We start from the raw sequence: 26,232 nt of genomic DNA, 5'->3' as shown, positions 1-26,232 counted from the left end.
TCATTCCCTGCCCGGAAATCAGAGTTCTGCTGTGATAAATTGGAAGGGGACATGGACCCGTGCCATGGTATCACGCTTACGTCCTTGTGTGACCAACACTTGGGAAGCTGTGGCAAGGCACCAGAATAGTTTGATATTAACCATCATCGAGGAGGCGCTAAACGAGAGTGATGCTGCTGAGATCAAGTCGTATGGCGATGCTATTTACTACTTGAATCTTTCAAGTCCAGTAATTCGGCCGATATCATTACGGCAGATTCGGATGGAGCAGATAATTCGCGGAGGCTATGCCTAGGTAGGTACTGGCAATTAGAGCCTTGCCGGACAACCTTCGATACAACATGCTACACGAGCAGCTACGAGAACAGAAAGTTCTTTAAGGCCTTTCGCAGCGAGGATACGGACATATGGTGCATTGATAAGACCGCGTTCACACATACTTGAACGACACAACTCCGCAGGCCTGCCGCTGAAGTATTCAATTCACCAGCTACACGTGCCGCTACCATGTCCCATAATGACCTAACATGAAAACAGGAACCAGGTAATTTCCAAGGGAGCTTCCCGCACAACCAGCAAACGAGGCTCCGCTCATTATCACAATAACTTGAACAAAGCGGCCGGAATTGATTTCGATGATTTCGACGCTCTTTTCCCCTTTCAGTCTGAACCTTCACCAAACATATCTAAAGTGGATGTTCTGATGGTCGGTTAGATCTTTGAAATCGGTATCCAAATGAATTCTCTCCCCTGCCGCAGCATCGATTTGATCACGCTTGCGATTCTCATTCCAACAATAGAGCATGTATAAAACCATTGTGATAATGCTCAGGATATATGAGCCAAGCATAGCACCCATACCAAGTGGATATAGCGGTGCCTGTGATGATTTGAAGAATTGTGGTCCAATGATATTGCTCACACAATAGCCAGCAAAGATGATAGCGTTTACAGTCACCTTTTTCGTATGTCCTGCAGTATTGGCGCTATTCATGCCAACAGAAACTTAAGCCCAGTCAATTTCGGTGCCAACAACCATATAAGAAGCATGTACATACCAATGTAAGGTCCAAGGTAGAAGTATGAGAAGTATAGCGCCAGCAGTCGGTTAACATAAGCAGTCGTGGGTAGAGTGTAGAGAAAAATAGTTGCAATCATTCCAATCAGAAGACCACCAATGACGAACGCTCCGCGAAGCTGCAGATGTGGAAATTTGCGAACTGCCCAGAAGACCCCAAAGTTGCACACGTAGCTACTCAGTGTTTGAATGACACCAGTAGGCATCATAAGAAGCGTCGACCTTTGGGACGAGTAGCCCAACCCATTGATAATGAGAGGCGCGAAATTCGTCAAACCTCCATTCGGAATCGATATGAACACATTGAGGAGGAACATAAGCCATGTCTTCGGGTCAGTTGCCACCTCCTTGAACTGTTTCCAATCAAATTTCTTGTTCTCGATTCCAAGCTGATCAGCCCGGACCCGCTCAATTGCCACGAATCTCTCCCGGTCATTTATGAATTTGGCTTTGACCGGGTTGTCGGGTAGGAAGATCCCCACAAGGCAGCCATAAACAACAGTGATGCCTCCTGTGATCCAGAAGAAGCTGCGCCACGCATTTTCTCCCTCTATAAAGCCAACCGCCCAGCCCAGAGTGCCTGTAATAAGAGTTGCAAGTCCTGAAACCTGGTCAGATATACATAGCAGGAAGAACAATGAATTAGCTACCTGTGTAGAAAAGGCCAGCTCGAACTGGTTGCTCAGCACGCGTATACCACATGGTAAGGATAATAAAATTCCCCGGAGCAACAGGCGCTTCAAGAGCACCTAACAAAACTCGAAGAGCAACTAAAGTGGCAAAGTTCTTCGCCCATCCAGTACCAATGAGTATTATCCCCCAGATAATAATCATGAACGACATGGTCTTCGCAATAGGAAAACGTTGAAGTAATTGAGAAGACGGAAGACACCAGATGAGATAACCAAACTAGTTCACTTATGTCAGCACATGTGGAGTGCGATGCTTGTATGATGGACTCCGTTGATACCCATTGCACAAAGACAAGAGCGACTCACATAAAATGCAGACCCAACCCATGCGTATTTGTCTCCCGTCAACCCCGTATCTTGTCGAAGGCCATAAAGAGCAGCAGTGGACGGAGTGATCTTGTCCATGGCCGGAAGCGTAATGTTGAGGAATAGGAAAGGGATCAGGCGGAAGTCGACTTTGAAGCGAACCTTTCTCTCTTCATTTCGGTCATAATCCGGTTCGTTGGCGAACCTCTGTACAAGGTCGGCAGCAACATCTCGTCCTTTCGAGTATATCGGTTCAGTGTATCCCTCTTTCTGGTCTCCGGCCATACTGCTACCGTCTGGTTGGAGGTGTTTGTTGATTTGGTCCATTATTTCTGCCGAAGACCTAGTAAAGCCCGGGGTTTCAAGTTGTAGGATAAACAGAGAGTTCTTAGGGAAAGATTGTCATGAACCACCACCCGATGCTCATCTCTTATGCGCGCCCGAATCAACCACAGATCTCACTACGCCCCATCATACCAAGATAGATAGCGATATCAATTGCGGTCGCGGATCTTCTGCATGCACGACCGTAGTTGTGTTGTATTGTGGGGTATCGTATCTCTGTGCCACAAGAAGCCTGTTGGTCTTTAGACCCACCGCGAGTCATGACTGGCTGCTAGTAGAGGCGCGTCGGACATTTGTCCGACGTTATCAGTCCACATCAAGTATTGGTCAGGGGTATGCCTTGTTCGTATGTACATCAGGTACTGTCTTAGACTTGCTGGTAGCCCTGGAATTGTATCAGGATGATTACAGAAAAAGCACTCCGGGTTTTTGTCTTGGTTTTTTTTTTTTGTATTGTTTTTTTACCTGTCTTGAACAAACCATTGCACATACCATTGTCCTTCATTGTGATCATAAGCCTTCTTGATGTCATGCAGAGTGACCGTCTTCCAATGGCTTGAGTGCTTGTTTAGGGTTCTGTAATAGAAAGAAGAGTAATATCTTCACAAATATTTCCTGATGAATTCGGACATTTGGTCGTTGTGCAAATCGTTCTAGAGATGTCTCGTGCAATCTATGGTAGGTTTGTCACGGCTTTGATCGCGGATGCCAGCCTCAAAATACCTTCCTCGATCTCATTTTCCTTGTGCCATGCCCAGCATAGACGTAAGCCTTGTCCAAAACCACTAGGCTTTTCAGCTCTCTGCAAACATTCTGAGTCTCCTGCGACCGTCATCATTCGTCCATGAGCCACTCGAAGGTTATGCTCTTCTAGCGCATATCTTGCTAATTGGTCCACAGGCGGCGAAGTCTCTGGGGCTTGTAGATAGATGAAAAATCCACCATTGACCACTGCGCTATCTTTGCTGTCCCCGTTATGAAAGAAGCTATTAGATTCCGGAGCACTCGAAGAAATCGTCCATCCGAGCGGGCATATGTGTTTCTTGATAGACTTTATCATAACTCGAGCCCGCTTTTGATACGTTGGTATTAATGTCTCTCGAATATGCTTCTCAAGGTCTCCGGATCGTATGAGTTGATTGATGACCATGGACGAGAAGTGACACTGTGAACCTCCCGACGCAACCGAGCCAACTTTGCAAAGTGCTTCTGCTACCAGAGAAGAACCCTCAACCCAGCCAACCCTTACTCCTGGCGCGACAATCTTGGAGAAGGATCCGTTGCTGACGGCGTTGCCCCAAGGCTGTCCCCCTTCTATTTCACGATCGAGATCAACGAGTCGCGGCTCAGGAGGTGGAAGATCGATATCCACTAGTGCGCCCTCGTCGGTCGGCCACTGAAGGAAGTCATACACGTCGTCAGTTATGATGAGAGCATCAAATTCTCGAGCAAGATGGATCAATTGTTTACGCCGCCGTAGAGACATGGTCTTTGCGGAAGGGTTGCTGAACGTCGGTACAGCATATATGACATGGCGGTAGAGTTTCGATCTCCTCTTATCAACCATCGAGGACGTATTCGATACCCCGTTTCGTTCGGCTTCCGAGATATGTTGGCGAAGATACTCGATATCGATGCCTTCCTTGTCTTCTGGTACACCACGGAGTCGGTCTGTAAACCCTGCATCAAGAAAGCTCGGGCAGGCCAGGAAATAAGTTGGTTCCACCATCCAGATATTCTTCGTATATGCAGGATCGGTAAACATTGTCAATAACATGGCGAGAGCTCCTGATGCTCCATGAGTGGCGAATATGCGGTCGGCACCAATAGGGCCGGCCTTGGGCTGATAAAAGCGCGTAAGCCAGGAGGCAACAGCTTCCCTCAGTGACGAGTTGCCGGGATCTGGACCATAGACAAGTGTTGCTGCAGCATTGTCTTCATTTAAGAGAGTGGCGTTCGCAGCTCGGGCGAGAGCTTCTGAAGGAAATAGAGACGGCGAGGGCCACCTAACATCACACCATTAGCGCCACGATTTTGATCAAGTGAGCAAACCAGTTGCCCTACCCAAGCTGTAGGTTGATGAGATTCTGGTTCGGTATAGTTGTAGCTATTGCAGACGGCATGATGGCCAAGTATTGCTGAACTTTCCTCCGAATGCGTTGATCTTGGCTTCGATAATCCGATGCTAGTAATTCCAGTGCAACAGGTCTTACTAGTCCCTGCATCTCGAATTCGGCCATGTGCACCGGTTTTTCCATGCTGACTTTCTTATGTACACCCTTGTATACCTTCCAACATCAAAACCTTAGATAATAGAAAACCAATGGTGGTACGAGGCCTTACCTCGCGGGCGGCCAAAAGTCCGCCATACCAGTCGACCGGTCCCAAGCCGAGTGGACCTCGCCCCGGATCCAACTGCTGCTAGCGGTTTCCACAACCAGCTATCTCTGCATCAATCAATGCAGTGATGCAGCCCGAGATGCCTTAGTCAAATAGATACCTGTATCTCTTCCCCGCCCTTATCTACTTGTGGATCGGCTGAGTTTTAGAGCGCCGACTACAGGCATGAAGACGTAGGACCTTAACATCGAGTGGCGACGCTGCCATAATAAAATGTTAGTGTCAAGGACGAAGCTCCCGTCCTCGATGCTTGAGACCCTTCCCTACGAGACTTGCGATGATGATCTCCCCTCTTCCTGTCAGCTATTCAGCAGAAAGAAGCATATCAGGGCATTTTGCAATTCCACTTGACGCTTTTTGTAAAGTATCAAGCCATTTGCTTTCTTATTGTCCTAAGGGGACGGTTCTGAGGCACACTATTCACAGCAGGCGTCCTGGAGCCAGGCTCGATGGAGCAAGATGCGCAATCAGGAGCCAATGCGACTCGCAAACCGCCACGCAGTATCGCATGCACTCGCTGCCGAACTCGCAAGAAGAAGTGCGATCATGCCATACCGATATGCGGCGAGTGTAGGAGAAGCGGCGCTCAGTGTGTGCAGTATGGCTCACAAAGATCTAGAAAGTACACCACCATCCCCGTATCATACCTCTATCAACTGGAGTCACGGCTATCTCAACTCGAGGGGTCTCGGAGTCGCAGTGATGGGGTGAGCCTTACAAATGACAGCGCAAGCCCTGGTAGTGCTTCAGCCGCGTCACAATCGCTGAATAGCGGATACGAGAAAAGCTCTCAGCTATCTACAGAAGGAATATTAGTTTCGGGTTCGAACCTTGATGGTACAGCAAATGACACGAGTCTGATGCTCATGTCTAGAAGTGCCCCCGAAATTGTACACCGAGCCAATGCTATCAACTTAGAAGCAATCACGCGACAAACGCCAGTTTCTCTCAACTCAGGAGCCAGTCGCTCCGAGCTCCCTTCAACAGCAAACGATGAGCACTTGGTTCCGTCACCAACCGTCGAACAACGGCCCATCTATTCATTCATCGACAGTTTCGCAGCCCCGACTCCGATCTTCAGCGACATACTTCCAGCGGGTGACGACTGGCTAGAGCATTACGCCCACATGTATTTCCAACATATCCAACCTCAATGGTCGTTTCTGAACGAGTCATCGTGGCGTAAAGGATTTCTCCTCTGGAGATCAAAAGACAATCAGTTGGAATCAAGCCAGAAGTTCATAATTCGAGTTGTTTTGGCCATTGGAGCATTACTCTGTAATTCATCGCGGCTTGATGGGCCACATTTGTCCCACGCGTCGAGTTTACACGATGGGGCGATCAGAAATCATCTATCACACATCATGCAACACCCCTCAGCACTCGTACGAACGCAAGCATCACTTCTTTTACTGATATATATCCTTCACGGCCTCTCAATGGAGCCAATCCATAGCACTCTTGCCTTGGTGGCAGTCAATTGCGGCAGCTTGATCACAGAAGACCAAGAACGCGGTCTTTCCAGTGATAGTATGAGCCAAGAAGATCTCATCGAACAACAAGTTCGTAGGCACACGATTATGAGCTGCCATATTCTGAATGAGGTTGTCTCATCCGGATGGACCTATTCTCAATCTTTCATGCTCGAATTCCTCGACCAAAAGGTACAGTGCCAGAAAAGATTTCGCAAATTAGAGATGATCCTAATAGTCAATGCTTAGATCTTTGAGTACGCCACGAGAATGAGAATCGAGAAGGAGCAATATGGTATATTCGAGCACCTGTTCCAGTTGCGCTGCATCCAATCCAAAATCCGCCATTACAATAGAAAACTGAAGAATCTTGACCCTTCTGATCAGTTCCGGGAGTGGACCCGGACCCGCCTCAAGGAAGAGCTCCATCTTTGGAAGGAGAGCATCCATGCACTCACCACCAATGAAAGCTCTCAGAATTCCCTAATCTACCATAATCCGACGTCCCTAATAAAGCTATACGACTATAGTCTGTCCATACTTATGCAGGACCAGCCTGATATGATGGGTACTGAGGACCTACAGCAACTAACAAAGGCATGCAGCGAGGCCTGTTTGACCTTCAGGGAGTGCCAGGAGAGGGACTCCGTCATATACTGGACCTGGTCAGCAGTAAGTATCGCATTGTCAAAGCTCATAATCAGCTCCCACATGGCCTCTTATTGACGAAAACATAGCTGATGTATCAATTCCGTGTTGGCATAATGGCCCTCTATTGCTATTGGATTATACCACCAACCCTCCGGTCCCCTGACTCGTCTACACGCAATATTTTCGAGGGAGCCCAGGCTTGCCTCACAACAATCGCGCGTTTTGCAAATCGTTGGCCGGATGCAAGCATCTTTCTTCGCGCATACCAACTGCTCGCCGAAGTCACCCTGAATGTCGCCTCAGTCAACGGCGTTTATGGACCACTTCTGTCTGCCTCTGGCGCTCCGGACATTGCCCCAACATTTCCCAAGCACAGGAAGATGGAAATAGAGGGATACATCATGGGTCTGAGAATGCAGCATGTTCATCACGCAGTTATCTCCCTCATTGAAGAAATGGTCTATAAGATCAGGCCACAATACATGCAAGGAGACGGCATGGACTTCGTAACAAGCTTACCGTTTGAAGGAATGGATCTCTTCGATTTTGATAGCGATGTTTTATTCTGAAAGGACCATGTCCGGCGTGCTGTTGGCTATTTATTGGCGTTTAATGAGTCCATTGAACATATCTCGATGATGATACGACTTGAAACGTGTGACTGTGGTGGAGCTAGGGGCTTTAAATCAGAGCATTGTTGATGATTCTATTTACTGATATGATTATCACTACTTCATGAATATTCAGAGGCCATGACCCATTACAGCATCGTCTATGAGGTTTAACACATTAGCTTGATCTCAATAAAGCAGGGATTGTTGACCTACAAAGCTGATTTCATATTTAGCAATTTTGAAGGCTCCTTCCTCCTCGACATAGGTTTGTACAGCCGTCCACTTTCCGTGTTGTCTTGAACCATCATCTCTCAGATAGTATGTCTCACCCTCAATGGAGAGCTTTAAAGGCGATTGCTGCAGAACGGTGACCTTCTTAACATCGTGGTCACGCCACTTGGTGTTTTCCCAGCCCTTGAGCAGGAACGCCTTGATCGCTATACATAATCTATCAGCACTCTCCTAATATAACTACCTATTCGATACACATGTAGACATACCATCATGGCCAGATGCTTGGAAGTCATTTTTCACAACAGCCCCTGATTTGCTGAAGCAATCGACCCACGCATCCACCGCAGGTTTGCGGTCTGCGGCCTCATAAAGAAAGTCAATGCCTCGCTTGACCGCAGCAGGGTAGGAGTTAGGAGCGTATTCGTAATCAAGAATGGCCATTTCTGTAGTCTTATACAAGGAATAACGGGCGCTGAAATTTTGAGAAATGTAATTCGAGGTTGGAAAACACTTCAGTAGATATTTGGCCGATCAATTTGCATCCAGAGCCTCAGACACAGCTCAAGTACGTGCCAAATATACCAAGAGTGGCGGATTCTCGACTTCTGTCCGGACATCACAATTGCAGATCCTCGTGGAACCCATCCCAAACTTTCGCACGTTCTCCGCGTACCGCCCCCGGAGAGCCGGCCGACGCTGGAGTCTGGACCCAAGCGTCGCACAATAGTCCGCCACTCACCCCGCAAAACACGGAAAGGTACCCTCCTTTGTCATATTGACCTATCTATGGACTCTGGTCCGATTTCATGTGCTTCATTGAAATTGTGGGGGAGATAAGAGATGTTTAGGTGAGGCCTAAGCTCTTTCGTATCTATTTGGATTGAAGGTGCGGAAGGCACCTGGCCAGTGTTGTCATATAGCGACAGGTTCCCAATAAGGGGTACAGTCCGTAACTGTATTCTGCGTGTCGGACACCCTCGCTTGCCTTGCTTCGTTCAACAACTTCGCAAACGCTCCACTTGAGCAGATCTTCCTTCTTCGTCATGACGAAGGAGAGTAAAACCAGCTTGGAGGTTGCTCCCCAACCTCCTACACTTGAGACGGGCTCTGTCCATGGTCCCGACAACAAAGAGCTCAACCGTGTTGCCGATGAAGCCGCCCATTACCTCCACGATCATGAGCAAGAATGGGCCAATTATGATCCTTCTGAGGCTGCGTATGTACTCCGAAAGATCGACTGGCGGCTGATGCCCTTGCTGGTTGGCACTATTACAATTGCGGCTGTCGATGTATGTTTTTCATAGGGAATGGTTCATTTCTCCTACTAACAAATTTTAGAAAATTGTCATCTCCAACGCTGCGTTGTACGGGATGACAAAGGACACCCATCTCAAGGGCCAAGAATATAGTTGGGGTGAGGAATCATTGACATTAATGGGCAGCACTTCAGCTGACCATACACTTCGCGCAGTTGGCTCGATCTTCTATTTCGGTTGGCTTGTTGCAGAGTATCCGATGAATGTAGTCTTGCAGAAACTACCTGTTGGCAAATCTCTGAGTGCTGCTGTACTCATCTGGGGCGCAATGGTCATGTGCTTAGCTGCAGCCAAGAACGCTCCTGGGTTGATGGTTATGAGATTTATTCTTGGTGCTCTAGAAGCCATCGAGTTTCCGGCGGTCACGGTGCTGAATACCATGTGGTATAAGAAATCAGAACAGCCCATTCGCATGGCTTTGACCTTCACGGCTTTTTCATCAGTAAGTAGTGATATCCAGACGTCTTCCTATTTTCTGCGAGAAAGCGCGAGGTTAGCTAACCTTCCTACAGCTAGTCACAGGTGTATTGTCGTATGGTATCGGGCGTACTCATACAGCAATTGCCTCTTGGAGACTATTATTCCTGGTTTTGGGTGCGATTACTATCGTTTGGGGCGCGATACTCCTTCTGTTTTTACCGGACTCTCCTTTAAAGGAAAGCTTTTTGAAGGGCAAGGAAAAGTACATAGCCTTGGACCGTGTCAAGGATAACATGACTGGTATTGAGAACAAGGTATGTTATCTTAAACAAACAGACCCTTCACTATGCTTATACTCAACAGCATCTCAAATGGTATCAAGTGCGGGAGGCCTTCACTGACTATAAGACTTACCTTTTGTTCTTTTTCTTTTTCTGCATGAACGTGCCTACGGGCGGTTTGGTTACCTTTGCTGCCCAGATTGTATCAGGGTTGGGATACTCGCCACTTAACACGGTTCTGTTGGGAATGCCCACCGGGATGATCCAAAGTCTGGCTGGCTTCATGGTGGCTATTCCTCAGCGATGGCTGAAGAACAAGCGCTGTATATCATGCGCAATATGCTGTCTGGTCCCTCTCGCATGCTCCATTCTCATCAGAAGTAAGCGATATGACGTCCTCTGGTAAACGGCTCCCAACTTACATACTCTATAGAATTGCCCTCGGAAAACAAAGTTGGACGGTTACTATCATATTATTTCTTCTACTTTTTCTGGGGACCCTACGCGACAGGTAAGTCCCCGCGAGATTTCTGCAGTATGATCGAGGGACTAACTGTTGCTATAGCTCTGTCACTACCTATGGCAAATGTCTCCGGTCACAGCAAGAAGACGACAATCAACGCTACCGTATTTCTAGCTTATTGTATTGCCAATATTGTTGGGCCTCAAGTCTTCATCTCAACGGAGGCACCTGCTTACACCACGGGATATAATTCCATCCTCGGCTTCGAGGTTGCCGCTATTCTTTGTATGCTTGGATATATGGTTGGATGTATCATCGAAAATCGAATTAGAGACAAGAGGGAAGGAACTAATGTCGAAGTGACCATGGACGAGCAGCTTGAGGATTTGACGGACTATGAGAAGAGAGGATTCCGTTATGTCTATTAAGCCTACTGTTTGCAAACACAGCATAAGAATACGTGTTTGTAGAATAGAATAACCATGGAGAGATATTTTCTATTTAGTTGCCTATGTTATCTTGAAGAAGTTTGACTTTTAGAGCTATACTCGTTTTACTTCTTGGTGGAAGGGTGGCTCTCTCCAGAATGGTTTAGATACTCACCTATATGTATGCGTTCCGATACGAGAGACTCAAAAGTACGGTGGGCTAGAGCGAATAATGCAATATTCAAACAGATTATTGATATTTGGCTTGTTATTCTACTGGGTCTTGTATTCAGAAGGCTGATCATTATAGCCCGTGATTATACAAGCTGCTCAAGGCCATAATATGGTCATGTGAGGCATTTTCCTTGCGCTTAGAGGATTCGCAGACTTGGTGTTCCACAAGATTTCTACAAGTCCTTGCACGGCCTTGGACTTTCTTTTCATTCCACTTAAGCTCAGTGTTTCAAATATGAGTCGATAGGGTATCATCAATCAACTTCAAGTAGACGATTTCAGGGGTGATCAACTTGTGATGCAACCAGAGGAAGCCTTCAGAAGTGCTCTCAAAGTACTATCTGCAATCTCAACGCCGTGGAAAGAAGTCTCTCGCATCCTCGCGGTCTTTCGATGTGGGCAGTGCAATATGTAGAAGTCCTTGCCAGAACAGTGCATCTCGGCCTTGCGCTCGCTTTACATCGTCCTACCCACGGCAAATTAAATAGTATGTTCAAACTAAGTGTTAGGTTGAAGAAAACGCAACCCTCATCATCAAATAAATGTTCAAACTAAATTACAATTATCATACGTCGAACTTTGGTTTGTCCGTCACTTTTTGCCTTTTTAGGCGACGCCAGAGGGAGTTTCGGATAGAAAAGCTTCCCCCTACTTCTCGTCAGCTTCTGCTTGAAAAAATGATTTGCTCTTAAAATGTCATCACCTACCATTCTCAACCATTTGCCAATAATATATCAGAAGGACTAGTAGCCCGAGGGGGAGCAGCGAGGACAACTCACCGGCGACTAAGGGACGATTAGCATAAGTAGCCCAATGTTGCACACCCATCTTACCCAGTCTCCAAGAGAACCATGACGCAGATAATCTGAGTTCTCCGTCGTCGTTATGCGGGAAAGCTGTGGTATTGACGGCAAACAGACTTGTGAGAAATGAGAGGGGAGTCTACGTTTATATAAGCAACACATCACTGATAGCATAATCACTGCATGCTGAATACTTCGAACTCACAAAGATAACGGTAACAATTGTGAATGGAAGGATCATCAGATTCAAGGAGCGTGATGCTTCGGCTTCTTTAAGCGATGCCTGCGCCTGCATTGCTTGGATAATGGTGTTCAACTAAAAGGGAAATCGAAGGTCAGCAGACATAATCCCGCGTGTGTGGAAGAATATAGAAAGGGAAGAAGTTGTGTACTTCTCCTACAAACCTACCCCTTCAAGTGTGGTTGAGGCATCGTTCTCCATCCTCTTGACTCGCTGGATCAGAGATTGGAGACCACAGTCGTTAATAAAACTCTCACGCAAGTCTTTCGAAGCAACTCTGTCTTGTTTCTGGCTTCCGGGGACCCCACTTGGCCAGAATATTGAAGCGAAGTCTGACGCTACTTTACTTTGGGTCTCGAATAGCTGCCGAAGCAGGCGAAGTTCGTCCCGAATGTCTTTGACGTGGTAAGTGCAGTGAGCAGCGTCCTGAATCGATGTTGTCACGGCTTTTGGGGTCCAGTTGCCGTTTGTGAATTCTGCGAAGAACGCCTCCTCCTTATCCGTCTATGAATCCAGGCAGGTCAGCTCCATCAAAGAGATAGAAAGTAATTTGGAAGAAATTATACCCTAGTTGCAATTTCACTCTCGAAAATATCGAGGACGTGCTCGCCGAGTCCTGCCCACTTGAACTCGCTCACAAAGGTCAACGTGTCATTGACGATGCGCTTAATCAGATCGTCTGGAGTCTGGAGGATATCCAAATCACCCTGGCGTATTGTCTCGAGCAGCGTATCAGCTATCATCCCATTCTTACGGGATGGTATGGCGGTCACAACCGTGTCTATTAGGTTGAAAGCTTGAGTTAGCTCCCTTGACGACAATACTCATGGGTTTCTGCTCACTGTTATCGAGCTTCCACAGCCACAATTGGCGAATCATGAGCCACTTCGAAGATAAATCTGCGCGAATATGCTTAGCGTTAACATTAGCAGCCTGTCTACCTCCACGCCTGCTCTGTCTAATATTATCGGTGTCGCTATACTGTAGTTGTTGCCTTTCCGGAGTCTCTAGTAATTGTTGAGTCGGTCTGTGATTTCGATTCCATGCCCTTCTCCATAGGTTTTGGCCATATACCATCAACTTATTGAGAATGGTACGCTTAGCATCGTCTTGAGATTGTTGAGAAGTAATCGAGTCAGTGTCTTGCACCTCGACCGTATCATTATTTCCCAACTGCTGATCTTGTTGCTCCTTCCGCTTTCTATTTCTATTCTCAGACCACCGATAAATCACTTGCTCCCGCTCCGTATGCAATGATTTATCGCCCCCGTCAGTGTTATAGTATATCTGGTCGAGTGTCTGTGAGGGTTGTACGCCGTGCATACCGGTAAAAGGGAAGTAAGCCTCATTGAGCCGGGTTACTCTCTGACATTGAGTATCTAGACCATCGTATCCTGACTGGTATTGATCCTCTGTCTCGATGTCTAAGAATGGTATCTATCGGGGCCTGGGTCAACGCCACGTCTCTTAGAATATGCTGACATCCCGTCTGACATACCACTAGAGATAACATCTTGCCAGATTTTGAGAATGAATCAGTATTCATCCATGATATTTTGGCATCCGACTCTTCGTCGGATTTGACTTGGTTCTTTGCAAGAGGACTGGACTGTGAAGCATCAGCAGCAATGTGAGGGGCTTCACTAGTACCCTTTGATAACATCGGCCCTGCCTCTTGCTTTGCATTCTCTTTCGACTCTGTCAGTTCGGAGCGTTTTCCTTTTGTCTGTTCTGGTTGGTTGTTGCTTTCTCGCCCTTTACTAGCCTACGCCATGCTTATTAAAAACTGTATTTCGTGAGAAGAATTGAACTTGCCTGTGCGTGCGGTACCCTGACCCGTGAGTATAAGCTGTTGGTCTCATGAACTCGGATATTTTCCTCGAAAAATCTCCAGGTCCACAGATCCACCTGATCTGCTCCTCGCGATCTAGAGTTATGTATGATAAAGTCCTGTCCGAAAGCAAAAAAAGTAAGTCATGTAGTCCATAGCTTGTCCAATATTTGGGAAATTTCAATTTGACCTTTATCCATGTCATCTAGTAACTTGTTTAGTGAATTGTTCCGCCTTAAATAAGTACTTGACTTACGTTGTTAGACGGAAAGTTAATCCATCTCCAAGCGTTCTTCGCGATATCGCTTTGGAGTCGGGATTTCGGATCGACGGTATCCTTATCCTTCACCGGCGCTTCTAATTCCTGTGTTTCTAATCGCCCAGCTTCCGGTAGAGTCTCTCCTTCTCTCTTTCCCATTTTGGCACTGTGTTCTTCCATCCAACATTTCCATACCATTTCCTTGAAATTGTCCTCACATTGGGAAAGGAAGCCCTCACCCCCATTTACAGGTTCAAGGCCACCTTTATCCTCACCGTCTTGAGGGTAAAGAATATGAGACACTTTCATGTCAGTCCGAACCCAGGACATAGTAGCACTACCATCCAGGTTAGGTTCCACTCCGGGCCACTGATAGCGAAAATAGACTGGAAATTCAGCACAGATCTTTCTGGTTCCTTCGAGGCACCCTGCTGGCCTTCGAGGTACGTTGCCTAGTCTCTCACGAGCTGCGACCGATTTCTTCAGTCTGTAGAAGGTATCTTTGGCAAACTGTCTGTCGGCGTCTAGGAGGGGTTCTTTCTTCAAGAATAAGTCTTGAGGGGTCGTCCAGTCCAAATTGCGGGAGTCCAAATCGGCGCCATTATCAACCAGCAATCTAATCAAATCATGGTCCCCTCGTCTGCAAGCATCATGTAGAGGTGAGTCTCCTAGATTCCTCTTCAGTCATGAGTGATTTGATGCGAGTCATTATAAGCTCACCATAATTATCTTTCGTATTTACTTCGGCTCCATTCTCGAGAAGCAATTTTGCAATTGCCACTGTCTCCTCGCCGAATGGTTCCAATATAAGATAATGAAGAGGGGTGCGGAAACTGTCATTCTGAGCGTCAATGTTCGCTCCATGCTGCAGAAGCTGTATGATGTTTTCGTAGTTCTGGCTTTGTTCTGGGAGAGAAGTTGATGGGGTATTGATCTCTTTATAGGCTCTACCACAAGGAATTCCCGCAACATGAAGAGCCGTGTCTCCCGACTTGTCGCTAACGTTAACACGCTGGGATGGAGGAAGTGACAGATCTTTGAGTATTCGAGAAACCATATCGACCTTTGAGAGTAAGACTGCTGCCTGAAGCAAAGTTAGGCCCGCATCGTCACACGGCGCGTCGATTGAAGTAGGCACTTTCTGAAGAATGTACTCGACATCCTTAGATAAGTCTCGATAAAAGGCAATAGCTAAGACGGAGCAACTGTGGTCTACGTTCACCATAACGAGTTCTTGGACCTTATCATCAATCTTTTTCAGATCCTCGTCTGTGACAACGCGTAGGGCGGTGACCAAATATTGAAGCTTACGACATCCTAATTCGATACCACTGTCATTTTTCTTTAGTAGGTCTGTGACAGCACCATCCGCTTCTTGGGTGACGGCACGCCAAATGTCATGTTTTAGACGAGACTCGGTTGTTATCGGTCGTTTCGGCTGCCGGTTGAGCGAACGGCTTTGCGAATGGGTCATTTTGGCAGAATTTCGACTCTGACACCGAAAGTACTCTCAATGCGCTCTAGTTTTCGAGTTGGGAGACATTTGCAAGTCAGTTGTTTTCAGAGAAGAGAAGAAGGCTGGCAACACCGACGGAATCGCTTCTCGGGGGGTAGATAGAGATGCAAGGGTGCTGTCATTGTCTGTGATTGGTACACCCAGCCGTGTGCTTGGCCCCTGTAGCAGGCTGTGAAATTATTTGAAAAATGCACAACCCTGCATTGGACATCAGCAAATCACTGCCAAGAAACTCAAGTGTATTTCAGCTCACGACTCAAAATGGATAACCCACGCAAATACCTCACATCCAACTGCCAATAGCGCTTGCATTAATTCAGCCATGCCGCAGTTGGATTGCCACTAGAGAGATAATGGGCTGTCTGGTGAAACCCTTCAATAGAAAAAAGGGTCATCTTAGCTGCTTCCGACATCTACATCTTAACATGGATGAGCCCCCGCCCACTCCTCCCAAGCAGTATGGTTCAATTCACCCCGCTTCAGAAGTTATCCTAATTCAAGATGAGGTTGATTTATTACAGAGCCTGCAATAATGATTCCTACTTTCTACGCAATCCAGTGCCTGCCCAGATGTATGCCTCTGTGTATGTCACGTTAGACATAGACGAGGTCAAAATGCGAGTCTTCTAAATGCACGAAGATTCCATTTCTATTATAGCTAGAAATGGTAGATCGATATATATATATATTTATCTAAGTATACTTCAACGGAAATATAAAGAAGCAAATCAGTTGATAGTGTAAAGTCAAAGTAATATCTATACAAGAGAAACGGTAGATAGAGAGTGTGGTGCTTTAGCGTTTCTCTGGTATAACACCTGCTATCAACACTAGGCAGTTTTTAGAACCCCTGGTTACCTGGGTTAATTTCAGAAACTCCTAGTAATGATTGAAGCTCTTCGATAGTGCGACGCAGACCATTATCACCTAATTAGCGCCCAGTAAATGTTTAGCATTTAAGTAACCTTGACGGCACGTGATTCTTGTAGGTGTAAGTCCAGATTAGTCGTAACACTCCCGAGATCCATTGTTTCCACAGGCACGGTTTTATTTCCACTCTCCTGTCACTCGGCCCCATCTTCACGACCTATGACTGTTCATCATGGCTTGTAACCCAACGCCCATATTGCACCGCCCAATTGATCATGGGATCCTCCAAGAAATATACTCTGCAGATCAAGAGATATACCCAGCGCCATTGCCGTTCGAGCGATTGAAGAGCTGGGTGTCAAAGAACCCAGAGCTGTCATTATATTTCTATACGAATACCGATGGCAACAACGCTTCGACAAGCGTAGGTGCCATCATCGTATTGCCCATTCTAGAACGACACTGGGAGGAGCTCTTGACAGGAAGACTAAAGGAATTCAACATTGATTCATCGACCATGTTCCCGCTCCAGGAACCCGGAAAGACCCAAGCTGTAGGACTACACATCTTTCACATAGAGAAATTCTCGGGTGCTATGTCGTTCAGCGGAAGAAGGCGCTTCTCAGAATTTGCTTTGAGTACGATTCAAGAAATCGCAAGTGCAAACCAATGGAACATACTTGGATACTCAGGTTTGAAACCTTCGGCCTTGGCATTACTCGCACTGATTTATCTGACAGCATTGACGGCGACGGCCGCAGGAAGGAGAACTTTTGAAAGGATGGGATTTTTATCAACGGGCTATGAAGAACTTTTCATTCAGACAGGGTTGGACGGGTCAAGTCATGAGATGATGTGTATATACCCCCAAGCAAGTGAATCCCAAAATCTCCCGACTAGGGGGCCGGTGCTGAGTAGATCACAAATGACTGTAAAATACGGAGATCTTAGTTTCTAAAAGCAGTACGGGGGTGTATAACAAATGCACAATGCTTCATAGCATTTGCATACAGCGCAGAGCTTCGTTACGAATTGTGTACTCAATGACATTATTCTACTATCAAGGGTGGTTTTTACCGTCATCTTTTCCCATTCAGTACTACTAATCAATTGACGTCACAATCATGACTTCCGCCAAAGTAGTAAAATAAGGACAAAGAAGCTATTGTAAAGTAACGCTGGTAAACCACAACGCTATTGTTGTATAATGCAACGTCTTTGTTTCATGCCAAAATGAAAGAAGACACAATGCTGTATGATCGAGATACTCCATGTTCAATCATCTTTGTTCCCAACATAGTTACATTAAACCTCTCCTCGACCAAGTCCAAACCTGCTGATTTAAAAAGCCCATGACTTGACAGCCATATACCGTATGCTGACATTCTACAGCATTTCTGCCACCTCTCATCTCCCATATTGGTAATTAACCTGGAGAGCTTGGCCATTTGTTTGGGCGCAACTGTACGGCTTGCATTTTGTACCTTATTATGTGTGTTGTCAAAGACTTTTTATACGACTGTGGTCACCTTCGCATTGGAGCCATCAAAATTCGTTGCCCGTACACTACCGATAAGTTTCTCGGATTACATCGGCCGACATCGACTTGCCCAAACCTGTCCTCGATTCAAGAATACATTGAGGGCGAGAACTGCCATCACTGCGAAAGGCGTTACGAGTTGGAACGAGAGCGACTCGAGCGCCACCGTCGACAACTTGACAACTTGTGTCAACAGAACAAGATGAATCGCGAAAGATTGGACAGAAAATGGCAGGTGTTTGCCCAAGGAGAAGTGGACACGCAAGGCGAACAAGGTGCCATGTCAGCCACAGCCATGGATGCTGCTATGATATTCGCAACCGATATCCAAAGTGAGTATCCTGATGGTCCAAGTCTATCCGCTTCGGCAGTTCATCCTGTGGCGGTCAAAGATATTAACCAGTTGTGGCATAAGGACCTATCGATCCCGACGCAAGAAAGTACAGACTGGGGAGCAGTGTATCAACACAGAGAAAGCTCTTTGAAGTCCAAGACTGGGTCCCTCCGTGTCAACATTGGTACCGGAAGCAAAATCATACGTCAACAAGAGGACATACCCATGCAAAAGCCGCTCATCGAGGCATACACAAAGCCACGGTTTAGCGCGTTCCACCCCAATACCATGGACACTCCAGAAAGAAACGATGACGTTGCTGAAGTGGCTGGGCAGGCAAAGAGTGAGCTCGCATATCGGGCAGAAAGCGAGATATTTACCACTGAGGCAAAACCACGGAGCGACTTCTTTGTTGACTGGACAGCTTTGCAACCGCGACCAAGTCTTGTCGCAGAAAGTGAAGCTTTAATGCCACAGAAGTCCATCAGCAGACGGATGTCCAGAATCAAGTCTCGCCTATCGAGTTGCCAGTGGGGTTCTCCATTTGAACGCACCGAGGCAAACCGCTTGGAACCCCGTATCTTCGTTGACAGCCCGTCGACGAGAATTCTCAGAAATGACTCCTTGTTCCTGCCAGATTCGTCGGTTCCAGTCCTGGAAGCTGCGTCATTCTTGCATGGCTTGAGGAGGCCGGATCTCAAGGAAAGTGTGCATCATGTCACAACGATAATGGAGAAGCCTGGCACTAGTCACAACAGGGTGTCTGAAGCAATCGGAGGTCCTCATACTGTATGCGAATTTCCGAAGTCTCCTGTACCTAAAAAATTCAAGCCCTACAGTGAAGACCAGTCTTCTGAGTTTACGGATGACAGAAACAGCCTTCCAAGCAGAAATTATACAGACAGGAGAAACAGAGTGCAGCAGAGGCTGACTCAACTGACGCCAAGCGCACCATCTAATGTCTCGTTGGATTTTGCTTATGCCATGGTCGATTTCTCTGCGAGAGCATCAGCTGCATCAGGCCATCAAGAACTCTCTGCACGACGAGGATCTCTAGGAGCTTCCTCGTCTGCTTCGTCTTGGATCCCCGGTGATGATGACACCGACATGACTGTCGGCAAGGCCCACGCCGAAACACTTACACCTTTTGATAGAAATCAGATATCTGTGATTTCCGTCATGCCACGACCGCCTCCGAAGGCTCTGCTTCCACCCAAGCCAAAATTCGAAGAAGCGCCGCATACCAGCCCGATCAGACATGAGAAATCAGAAGCGCAGAGCAAGAATACGGTCAGTAGATTAGATCAACTGTTCCGTTCTGATAGCATCATCGGAGAGAGGCAGGCTACTCTCCGAAAGACTAGATAAACAGCACAATCAATCCAGTGAGTCGTCCCCTTACCTATTTTGAAATTTGATATTGTAACATTATTGAGTGCAAATGTTCTCCTGTGAGGTTCTGCGCAATGAAAAACAAGATTACCATGAATATATATTCCAAGGTAAGATTGAGCACGTCTTACTGTGTCAAATTGGCCACCGTGGGAAGAGACAATGGTACCAAGTCTCATTATGTATCTTATTGTGTATACGACAGAGTGATTTGGAGCGAATCTTACCAAATAGGTACCCAAGCTAAATCCACAGTAATATACCCCTCATTATCTGCATGTAGGTCCTTTCGATCACAGGATGCAAGATCTTGCTTGTCGAATATCAAGTCATTTGAAGTCACGTGATCAGTTGCATCTCGGTCTATCGGCGGTTTCGGCTTCAAAAAGGTATTAGCCTTTTCAGAGTCTCTGAGTTGGTCGCAGATGGTTGATACATCTGAACAGACGCAACAGATGCAGCAGTCCTGCTGGAGCCTAGAAACCCTCAATCACATAATTGTTGAAGGGTTTGAGTGGTATGAAAGGGCAGGTTTTCATACAAGACCACAGGAGGCTGTTGCTGGTGGTAGATCCTGTTAGAGCGCAGTCCTTTAAATTTGTTGAGTTCACTTCTTGACGCGCCGTTGAAAAAGCTGGAGATAATGAAGTGTCGTACAGCCACTTTTTCCATGCACAGATCAATATCTAGAATATCTGGTCTTGGTGGTAAGGGTATGCTCTTGGCTGTCATGAGGTTGTTAAAATGAAGGAAGATCTTAACAGCACCTAACAGCCTCAATCGGCTTTGGTGTTGATGAATTTTGAGAGAATATCCCGGCAGCGATGTGATTGGCGGAGAGGGCTAGCTCGGGATCCACCTTGCTCCTCTTGTCCCCGTCCCAAACCTCTCCGGCTCTGTCCTTCTTTTTTTGCTCTTCCTCTGCAGAATTCCATCATCACTCCCTCCCCCATATCTCCCCTCCAACAATTGCAATTCAATTGCAATTGATTTCCTTTCATTCTAGACAGAGTCATCTCTCTCTCTATCATGTTCCGGAACGCCCTCCGCCAGTCCAGCCGCGCCGTCGGCGCCATCTCTGCCACCGGCAGAGTCGCTGCAGTGAGTGCACCTCCACCCGGCCGAATCGATCTCAATTCCATCCAAAAGTCGCTGCGACCGCCCTGAATCGCCTCTCCGATCATCTTCAAAGCTCAATTGAGCTTCCTGGTCGTTTTTGGAGCGGGCGCTGGAGCTGTTGGAGCTCTCTTGGGCGGTTGCTAGGATGCTCGGTGGTTGAGGCTACAGTATTTTCGGTTTTTCGGCTAACTTGTTTCCACCTCAGGCTCGAAATGCCGCACCCGCAGCTTTCAACGCTGCCGCCATACAATCCCGCACCTACGCCGCCGACGCCAAGGCATCGCCGACTGAGGTTTCTTCCATTCTCGAGCAGCGAATTCGCGGTGTCCAGGAGGAGGCTGGTCTCGCCGAGACGGGCCGCGTTTTGTCTGTCGGGTATGTTATGCGGGAGCTACGGGACACCTGAGAAAGAACCTTCAAGACACCACAACATCCTCGCCAAATTCAGCACACACGACCTACACAGTTGCATCAATCAATTGGAACAGTCTGGCTGACTTGTGAAATTTTAGTGATGGTATCGCCCGTGTGCATGGTATGGCCAACGTCCAGGCCGAGGAACTCGTTGAGTATGTGTTTCCATCAATCGCGCCATCATTATCTCATTTAGCTAACATGTCTACAGGTTCGCGTCTGGCGTTAAGGGTATGTGCATGAACCTTGAGGCCGGCCAGGTCGGTGTTGTGCTGTTCGGTTCCGATCGTCTCGTCAAGGAGGGTGAGACCGTCAAGCGAACTGGCGAAATTGTAAGCGACTTGATCCAGACTGCCGCATCTCAATACTGATGACAACCAGGTGGATGTTCCTGTCGGCCCCGAGCTGCTCGGTCGTGTCGTCGATGCCCTGGGTAACCCCATTGACGGCAAGGGCCCTCTCAACACCAAGGAGAAGCGCCGTGCGCAGCTTAAGGCTCCCGGCATTCTGCCACGACGATCCGTCAACCAGCCAGTGCAGACTGGTCTCAAGTCCATCGACGCCATGGTGCCCATCGGCCGTGGTCAGCGTGAGCTGATCATTGGTGATCGTCAGACTGGCAAGACCGCTGTCGCTCTGGATGCTATGCTGAACCAGAAGCGCTGGAACAGCGGCAACGACGAGACCAAGAAGCTGTACTGCATCTACGTCGCCGTCGGTCAGAAGCGATCCACCGTTGCCCAGCTCGTCAAGACCCTTGAGGAGAACGACGCCATGAAGTACTCTATTGTCGTTGCCGCCACTGCCTCCGAAGCTGCTCCTCTCCAGTACATCGCTCCCTTCACTGGTGTAAGTAACTTCTGGAGTTTATTTTCAAAGGCAATTACTAACCCTGAACGTTCAGGCTTCGATTGGAGAGTACTTCCGTGATAATGGCAAGCACGCTCTGCTTATCTTTGACGATCTGTCCAAGCAGGCTGTTGCTTACCGTCAAATGTCTCTGCTGCTGCGTCGTCCCCCCGGTCGTGAGGCCTACCCCGGTGATGTCTTCTACCTGCACTCTCGTCTGCTCGAGCGTGCCGCCAAGATGAGCGACAAGCACGGTGGTGGTTCCCTGACTGCTCTGCCCATCATTGAGACCCAGGGTGGTGATGTGTCTGCCTACATTCCTACCAACGTCATTTCCATCACCGATGGCCAGATCTTCTTGGAGTCTGAACTCTTCTACAAGGGTGTCCGACCTGCCATCAACGTCGGTCTGTCTGTGTCTCGTGTCGGTTCCGCTGCCCAGCTTAAGGCCATGAAGCAAGTCGCCGGTTCGCTCAAGCTCTTCTTGGCCCAGTACCGTGAGGTCGCTGCCTTCGCTCAGTTCGGTTCCGATCTCGATGCTGCTACCAAGCAGACCCTGAACCGTGGTGAACGTGTAAGTTTCAATCAGAATGGATGAATTGAATTCGGACTTGTTGCTAATGTGGCGCTATCCCACAGTTGACCGAGCTTCTCAAGCAGAAGCAGTACTCCCCCATGGCTGTCAACGAGATGGTTCCTCTTATCTTCGCTGGTGTCAACGGTCACCTTGACACTGTCCCTGTCAGCAAGATCCTGCAGTGGGAGGCTGACTTCCTGGCCCACCTCAAGACCAACGAGTCCGACCTGATCGCCACCATTGAGAAGGAGGGTGCTCTTAGCAAGGAGCTCGAGGCTCGGTTGAAGGATGTCATCACCACCTTCACCAAGAGCTTCCTGGGTTAAATGCGCAAATACATACAACCTAGAGGGGGGGTAAAACCGGGGCAAGCTGGGGAAGAAAATGACTGTCTATATCTGTAGTTGGCTGTTCGTATTAGAGGGGGGAGCCCTTATTTCGTCGGGTGCTAGGGACTGAGGGCTGGAGGGTTGCAAGTAGGGCATTCTCCAACCATTGTAAAATAGAGCCACAAACTCAATCAAGCACTCGATTCCTTTTGTCTACAACTCTATAGCCCTGATTTGAATGTTTCGGATGCTTTTGTGTAGCGTACATTTACAAGTGATTGAGTTGGCTTGTTGGTGTCAACCACGAGCTTGACCGAGATCGGCTGGGAAAGCTCCATTCGACAGTGACATCATGAATACATGTTTGGTGAATTGTCACCTAATAAACCACACCTCGCTCTAAAATCTCATTTTACAGTGCGAACTTAGAACTCCTGAGACCACTTGTGAGCTGAAGATATATCCAGCTTCATTCGTATCAACTCAAGGCTCATCGGAACTTTGCTGCGCTTGCGGGACTGATCAGACCACATCGACGACCCCTCCATCTAACTGACATTCGACCTCATACATCAACCTCATCCATACTTCACACATCCTTCACAGTCTTGAAACGCTTCAGTTCCAGCGATGCCCTCAGGCTCGGCTGCACAGGCGCCAGAGATGTCAGCAGCCACGAAAGAGATGCTCGTCCGCGTGCGGCAGCTGGTGCCGCCGATGCTAGAAAAGTTTCACAAGGGTGCGTAGTCCGACGCTGTTGGTTCTCTCCCCGGACATGGCGGGAGAGATGTATTCCACGATTGATGCTTACGAAAGGACTTACACAGGGCAATTGGGTCGAGTCGGCGTCATAGGCGGCAGCGAGGACTACACAGGCGCGCCGTACTTCTCGGCGATGGCGAGCGCGAGGCTCGGTTGTGACATGGTACGTCTACGGTTTACAGCTACGTCTGCGGCTGCGCACTACGCAAACAAGACGACTTACTGATGCTCTTTGCTTGCTCGACATGTAGTCCCACGTCATCTGCACGCCCGCCGCCGCGAGCGTCATCAAGACCTACTCCCCGAACCTGATGGTGCACCCTCTGATGCGCCAGTCTCCGCCCTCGTCCGCGCACGACCTGCCCGCCGCCGACACGGACCCGGACCAGATCGCCCAGCGCATCATCGACATGCTCTCGCGGCTGCACGTCGTCGTCATCGGGCCCGGGCTGGGCCGCGACCCGCTGATGCAGGAGACGGTCGCGCGGGTGATCACGGCGGCGCGCAAGCGCGGGACGCCCGTCGTGCTGGACGCGGACGCGCTGGCGCTGGTGCAGAAGGACCCGGATCTGGTGAGGGGGTACGAGCTCGCGGTGCTGACGCCCAACGTCGTCGAGTTCGGGCGGCTGTGCTCGTCGCTCGGCATCGAGGAGGAGGTCAAGAAGGCGGCCGAGCAGGCGGGCGACGTGAGCGGGGAGGGCCGGGAGACGGCCAAGGTCGAGGCGCTGGCCAGGAAGCTGGACGGCGTGACGATCGTGCAGAAGGGAGGTAAAGACTACATATCGAATGGAAAGACGACGCTCAAGGTGGACATTGAGGGCGGGCTCAAGCGAAGCGGCGGCCAGGGTGATACCCTGACGGGCTCTATCGCGACGTTCCTCGGCTGGCGCAAGGCTTACCTGGACGGCCTCTGGGATACCAAGGGGAACCTCGACGAGAACGAGACTGTGGGCCTTGCGGCGTTTGGAGGCAGTGCGGTAACGAGGGTAAGTGTCGAAAGAGTTCCATGTTCATCTACCGCCAACATGCGATCTCGCCCCCTCCCCCTCTTTGTTCCTGGCCGCGGGCTCCGTTGACTTACAACGCTATAGGAGTGTTCACGACTAGCCTTCTACAAAAAAGGCCGCAGTCTACAGGCTAGCGATCTAACGGACGAGGTGCATACGGCGTTCCTCAACCTGTTTGGGGAGGAGGACCCAGATGCTAGCGGGAGCAAGCTATGAAGGTGATAGCCAGTTAGATCCCGTAGTCCTCACGGGGTTTTGGGGAGAACTTGATGACCTGCAGCTAGACAAACGGGCTTGTAAGGGTTGAACTAAAATGGAGTAACAAGTCAATGGGACACAGATCAAGACCTACGCAGATCTAGCAGTCGCGTCATGTAGCAGCATGTGGATAGCTGCCACGTATGCAAGGCCGAGCGAGGCTGCTAGAGCCGTCCGTTAGACTACGGAAGATAGATTGGGACATAAAAACGGCTCTATCACAAACATGGCACGCAAGGGCGAAAGGTATTGGCTAGCTAGCTTGATGTGAAGCGGGTGTAACGGTTGCTTGCACAAGTTACTCCGGGGACAAGTGCTAGGTCCCGACAGTCATACGAAAAGAGCCATGATCTAATGCTGGTGCAGCTGAGATAAGGTGATATATAGTGATATCCAACCCGATTTGCAGGACTGGTGGTCGCACGGCCATTTCAGCTGAGCGACGTTGCCTCGACCATTTTTGCTTCTATGGCCGGCCAAAACACCCAATTGGGGGGCGGTGCCATGTCTAATTATACATGACCGTCTCAGCTGACGAGAACGTCGTCCAGAAGCATATTGTCCGTGCCATCATGCCCCTGGCGATCGCTCCCAGCTCAACGGAAAGGAGGGCTTCGCAGAAGTTTCCGAGGGACAAGATAGTACCACAAGATCTCTCTCGTGTCAGCGGAGACGATTATGCCGCCGAGACAAAAAAGCAACAAGGGAGATGTGCTCGGCTGATTTCGAGAAAGTTGATGCTATATCGAGGTCCAATGGTCCTCCTGAAAAGAGGGAGAAGTGATAGCTTTTGTAGATCATTTCCTTGAGAGGCAGCAGAGAGGAGAAGTATCAGTGGAGAATGGCACCGCTTGAGGCTAGGGATGTAAAGCTGGGACGGACCCTTACGCGGCTGTCGGGTTGTGGCCCTGACCACGGACAATCCAATGAGCGTGGGTGGTGTTCTGTGAGAACGCATCCATGGTCTCCGACAAAGACGCCTTAGATCAAACTATACTATGATACAATGAGCGCTAGCTCAGCTACATGAAGGCTGTAGCATTGGAATCAGGAGCGTCGTTGACCAAGCAATGAGTACCGAATAGCAGCAGCGCTTTTGAAAGACAGTGGTTTGCCGTCGGGTAGCTGACGACAGGCTGTCAAGACAGCCTGTCGAGTCGAGATCAAATACTGTGCCTAGATTGTACTCCTCCGCCG

The 26,232-nt window shown here is 48.5% G+C and overlaps 4 protein-coding genes across 4 annotated transcripts; 3 read left to right on the top strand and 1 right to left on the bottom strand.

The window, feature by feature from the left end:
• Nucleotides 1-7,704: 7,704 nt before the first annotated feature.
• Nucleotides 7,705-8,233, bottom strand: UCRPA7_2741 (putative fungal specific transcription factor protein; the record flags this gene model as incomplete). The annotated part of the gene is made up of 3 exons (XM_007915311.1): nucleotides 7,705-7,716; nucleotides 7,772-7,995; nucleotides 8,059-8,233. The coding sequence occupies 3 exons, from the start codon at nucleotides 8,231-8,233 to the stop codon at nucleotides 7,705-7,707; spliced, it is 411 nt and encodes a 136-aa protein (XP_007913502.1).
• Nucleotides 8,234-8,835: 602 nt separating this feature from the next.
• Nucleotides 8,836-10,700, top strand: UCRPA7_2740 (putative allantoate permease protein; the record flags this gene model as incomplete). The annotated part of the gene is made up of 7 exons (XM_007915308.1): nucleotides 8,836-9,081; nucleotides 9,131-9,206; nucleotides 9,264-9,550; nucleotides 9,621-9,842; nucleotides 9,892-10,189; nucleotides 10,243-10,320; nucleotides 10,375-10,700. The coding sequence occupies 7 exons, from the start codon at nucleotides 8,836-8,838 to the stop codon at nucleotides 10,698-10,700; spliced, it is 1,533 nt and encodes a 510-aa protein (XP_007913499.1).
• A 10,049-nt stretch (nucleotides 10,701-20,749) lies between these two features.
• On the top strand, nucleotides 20,750-23,005 carry UCRPA7_2739 (putative atp synthase subunit alpha protein; the record flags this gene model as incomplete). The annotated part of the gene is made up of 7 exons (XM_007915307.1): nucleotides 20,750-20,821; nucleotides 21,045-21,214; nucleotides 21,352-21,408; nucleotides 21,465-21,585; nucleotides 21,635-22,102; nucleotides 22,158-22,676; nucleotides 22,742-23,005. 7 exons carry the CDS (start codon nucleotides 20,750-20,752, stop codon nucleotides 23,003-23,005), a joined length of 1,671 nt encoding a protein of 556 aa, XP_007913498.1.
• Nucleotides 23,006-23,638: 633 nt separating this feature from the next.
• On the top strand, nucleotides 23,639-24,993 carry UCRPA7_2738 (hypothetical protein; the record flags this gene model as incomplete). The annotated part of the gene is made up of 4 exons (XM_007915312.1): nucleotides 23,639-23,747; nucleotides 23,836-23,933; nucleotides 24,022-24,756; nucleotides 24,862-24,993. 4 exons carry the CDS (start codon nucleotides 23,639-23,641, stop codon nucleotides 24,991-24,993), a joined length of 1,074 nt encoding a protein of 357 aa, XP_007913503.1.
• Between the last annotated feature and the right edge of the window lie 1,239 nt (nucleotides 24,994-26,232).

This window comes from Phaeoacremonium minimum (genome assembly GCF_000392275.1).
Source record: "Phaeoacremonium minimum UCRPA7 unplaced genomic scaffold PA7_03_scaffold_188, whole genome shotgun sequence".
In the NCBI taxonomy this organism is placed as follows: domain Eukaryota; kingdom Fungi; phylum Ascomycota; class Sordariomycetes; order Togniniales; family Togniniaceae; genus Phaeoacremonium; species Phaeoacremonium minimum.
This window is presented reverse-complemented; position numbering and strand designations above follow the sequence as displayed.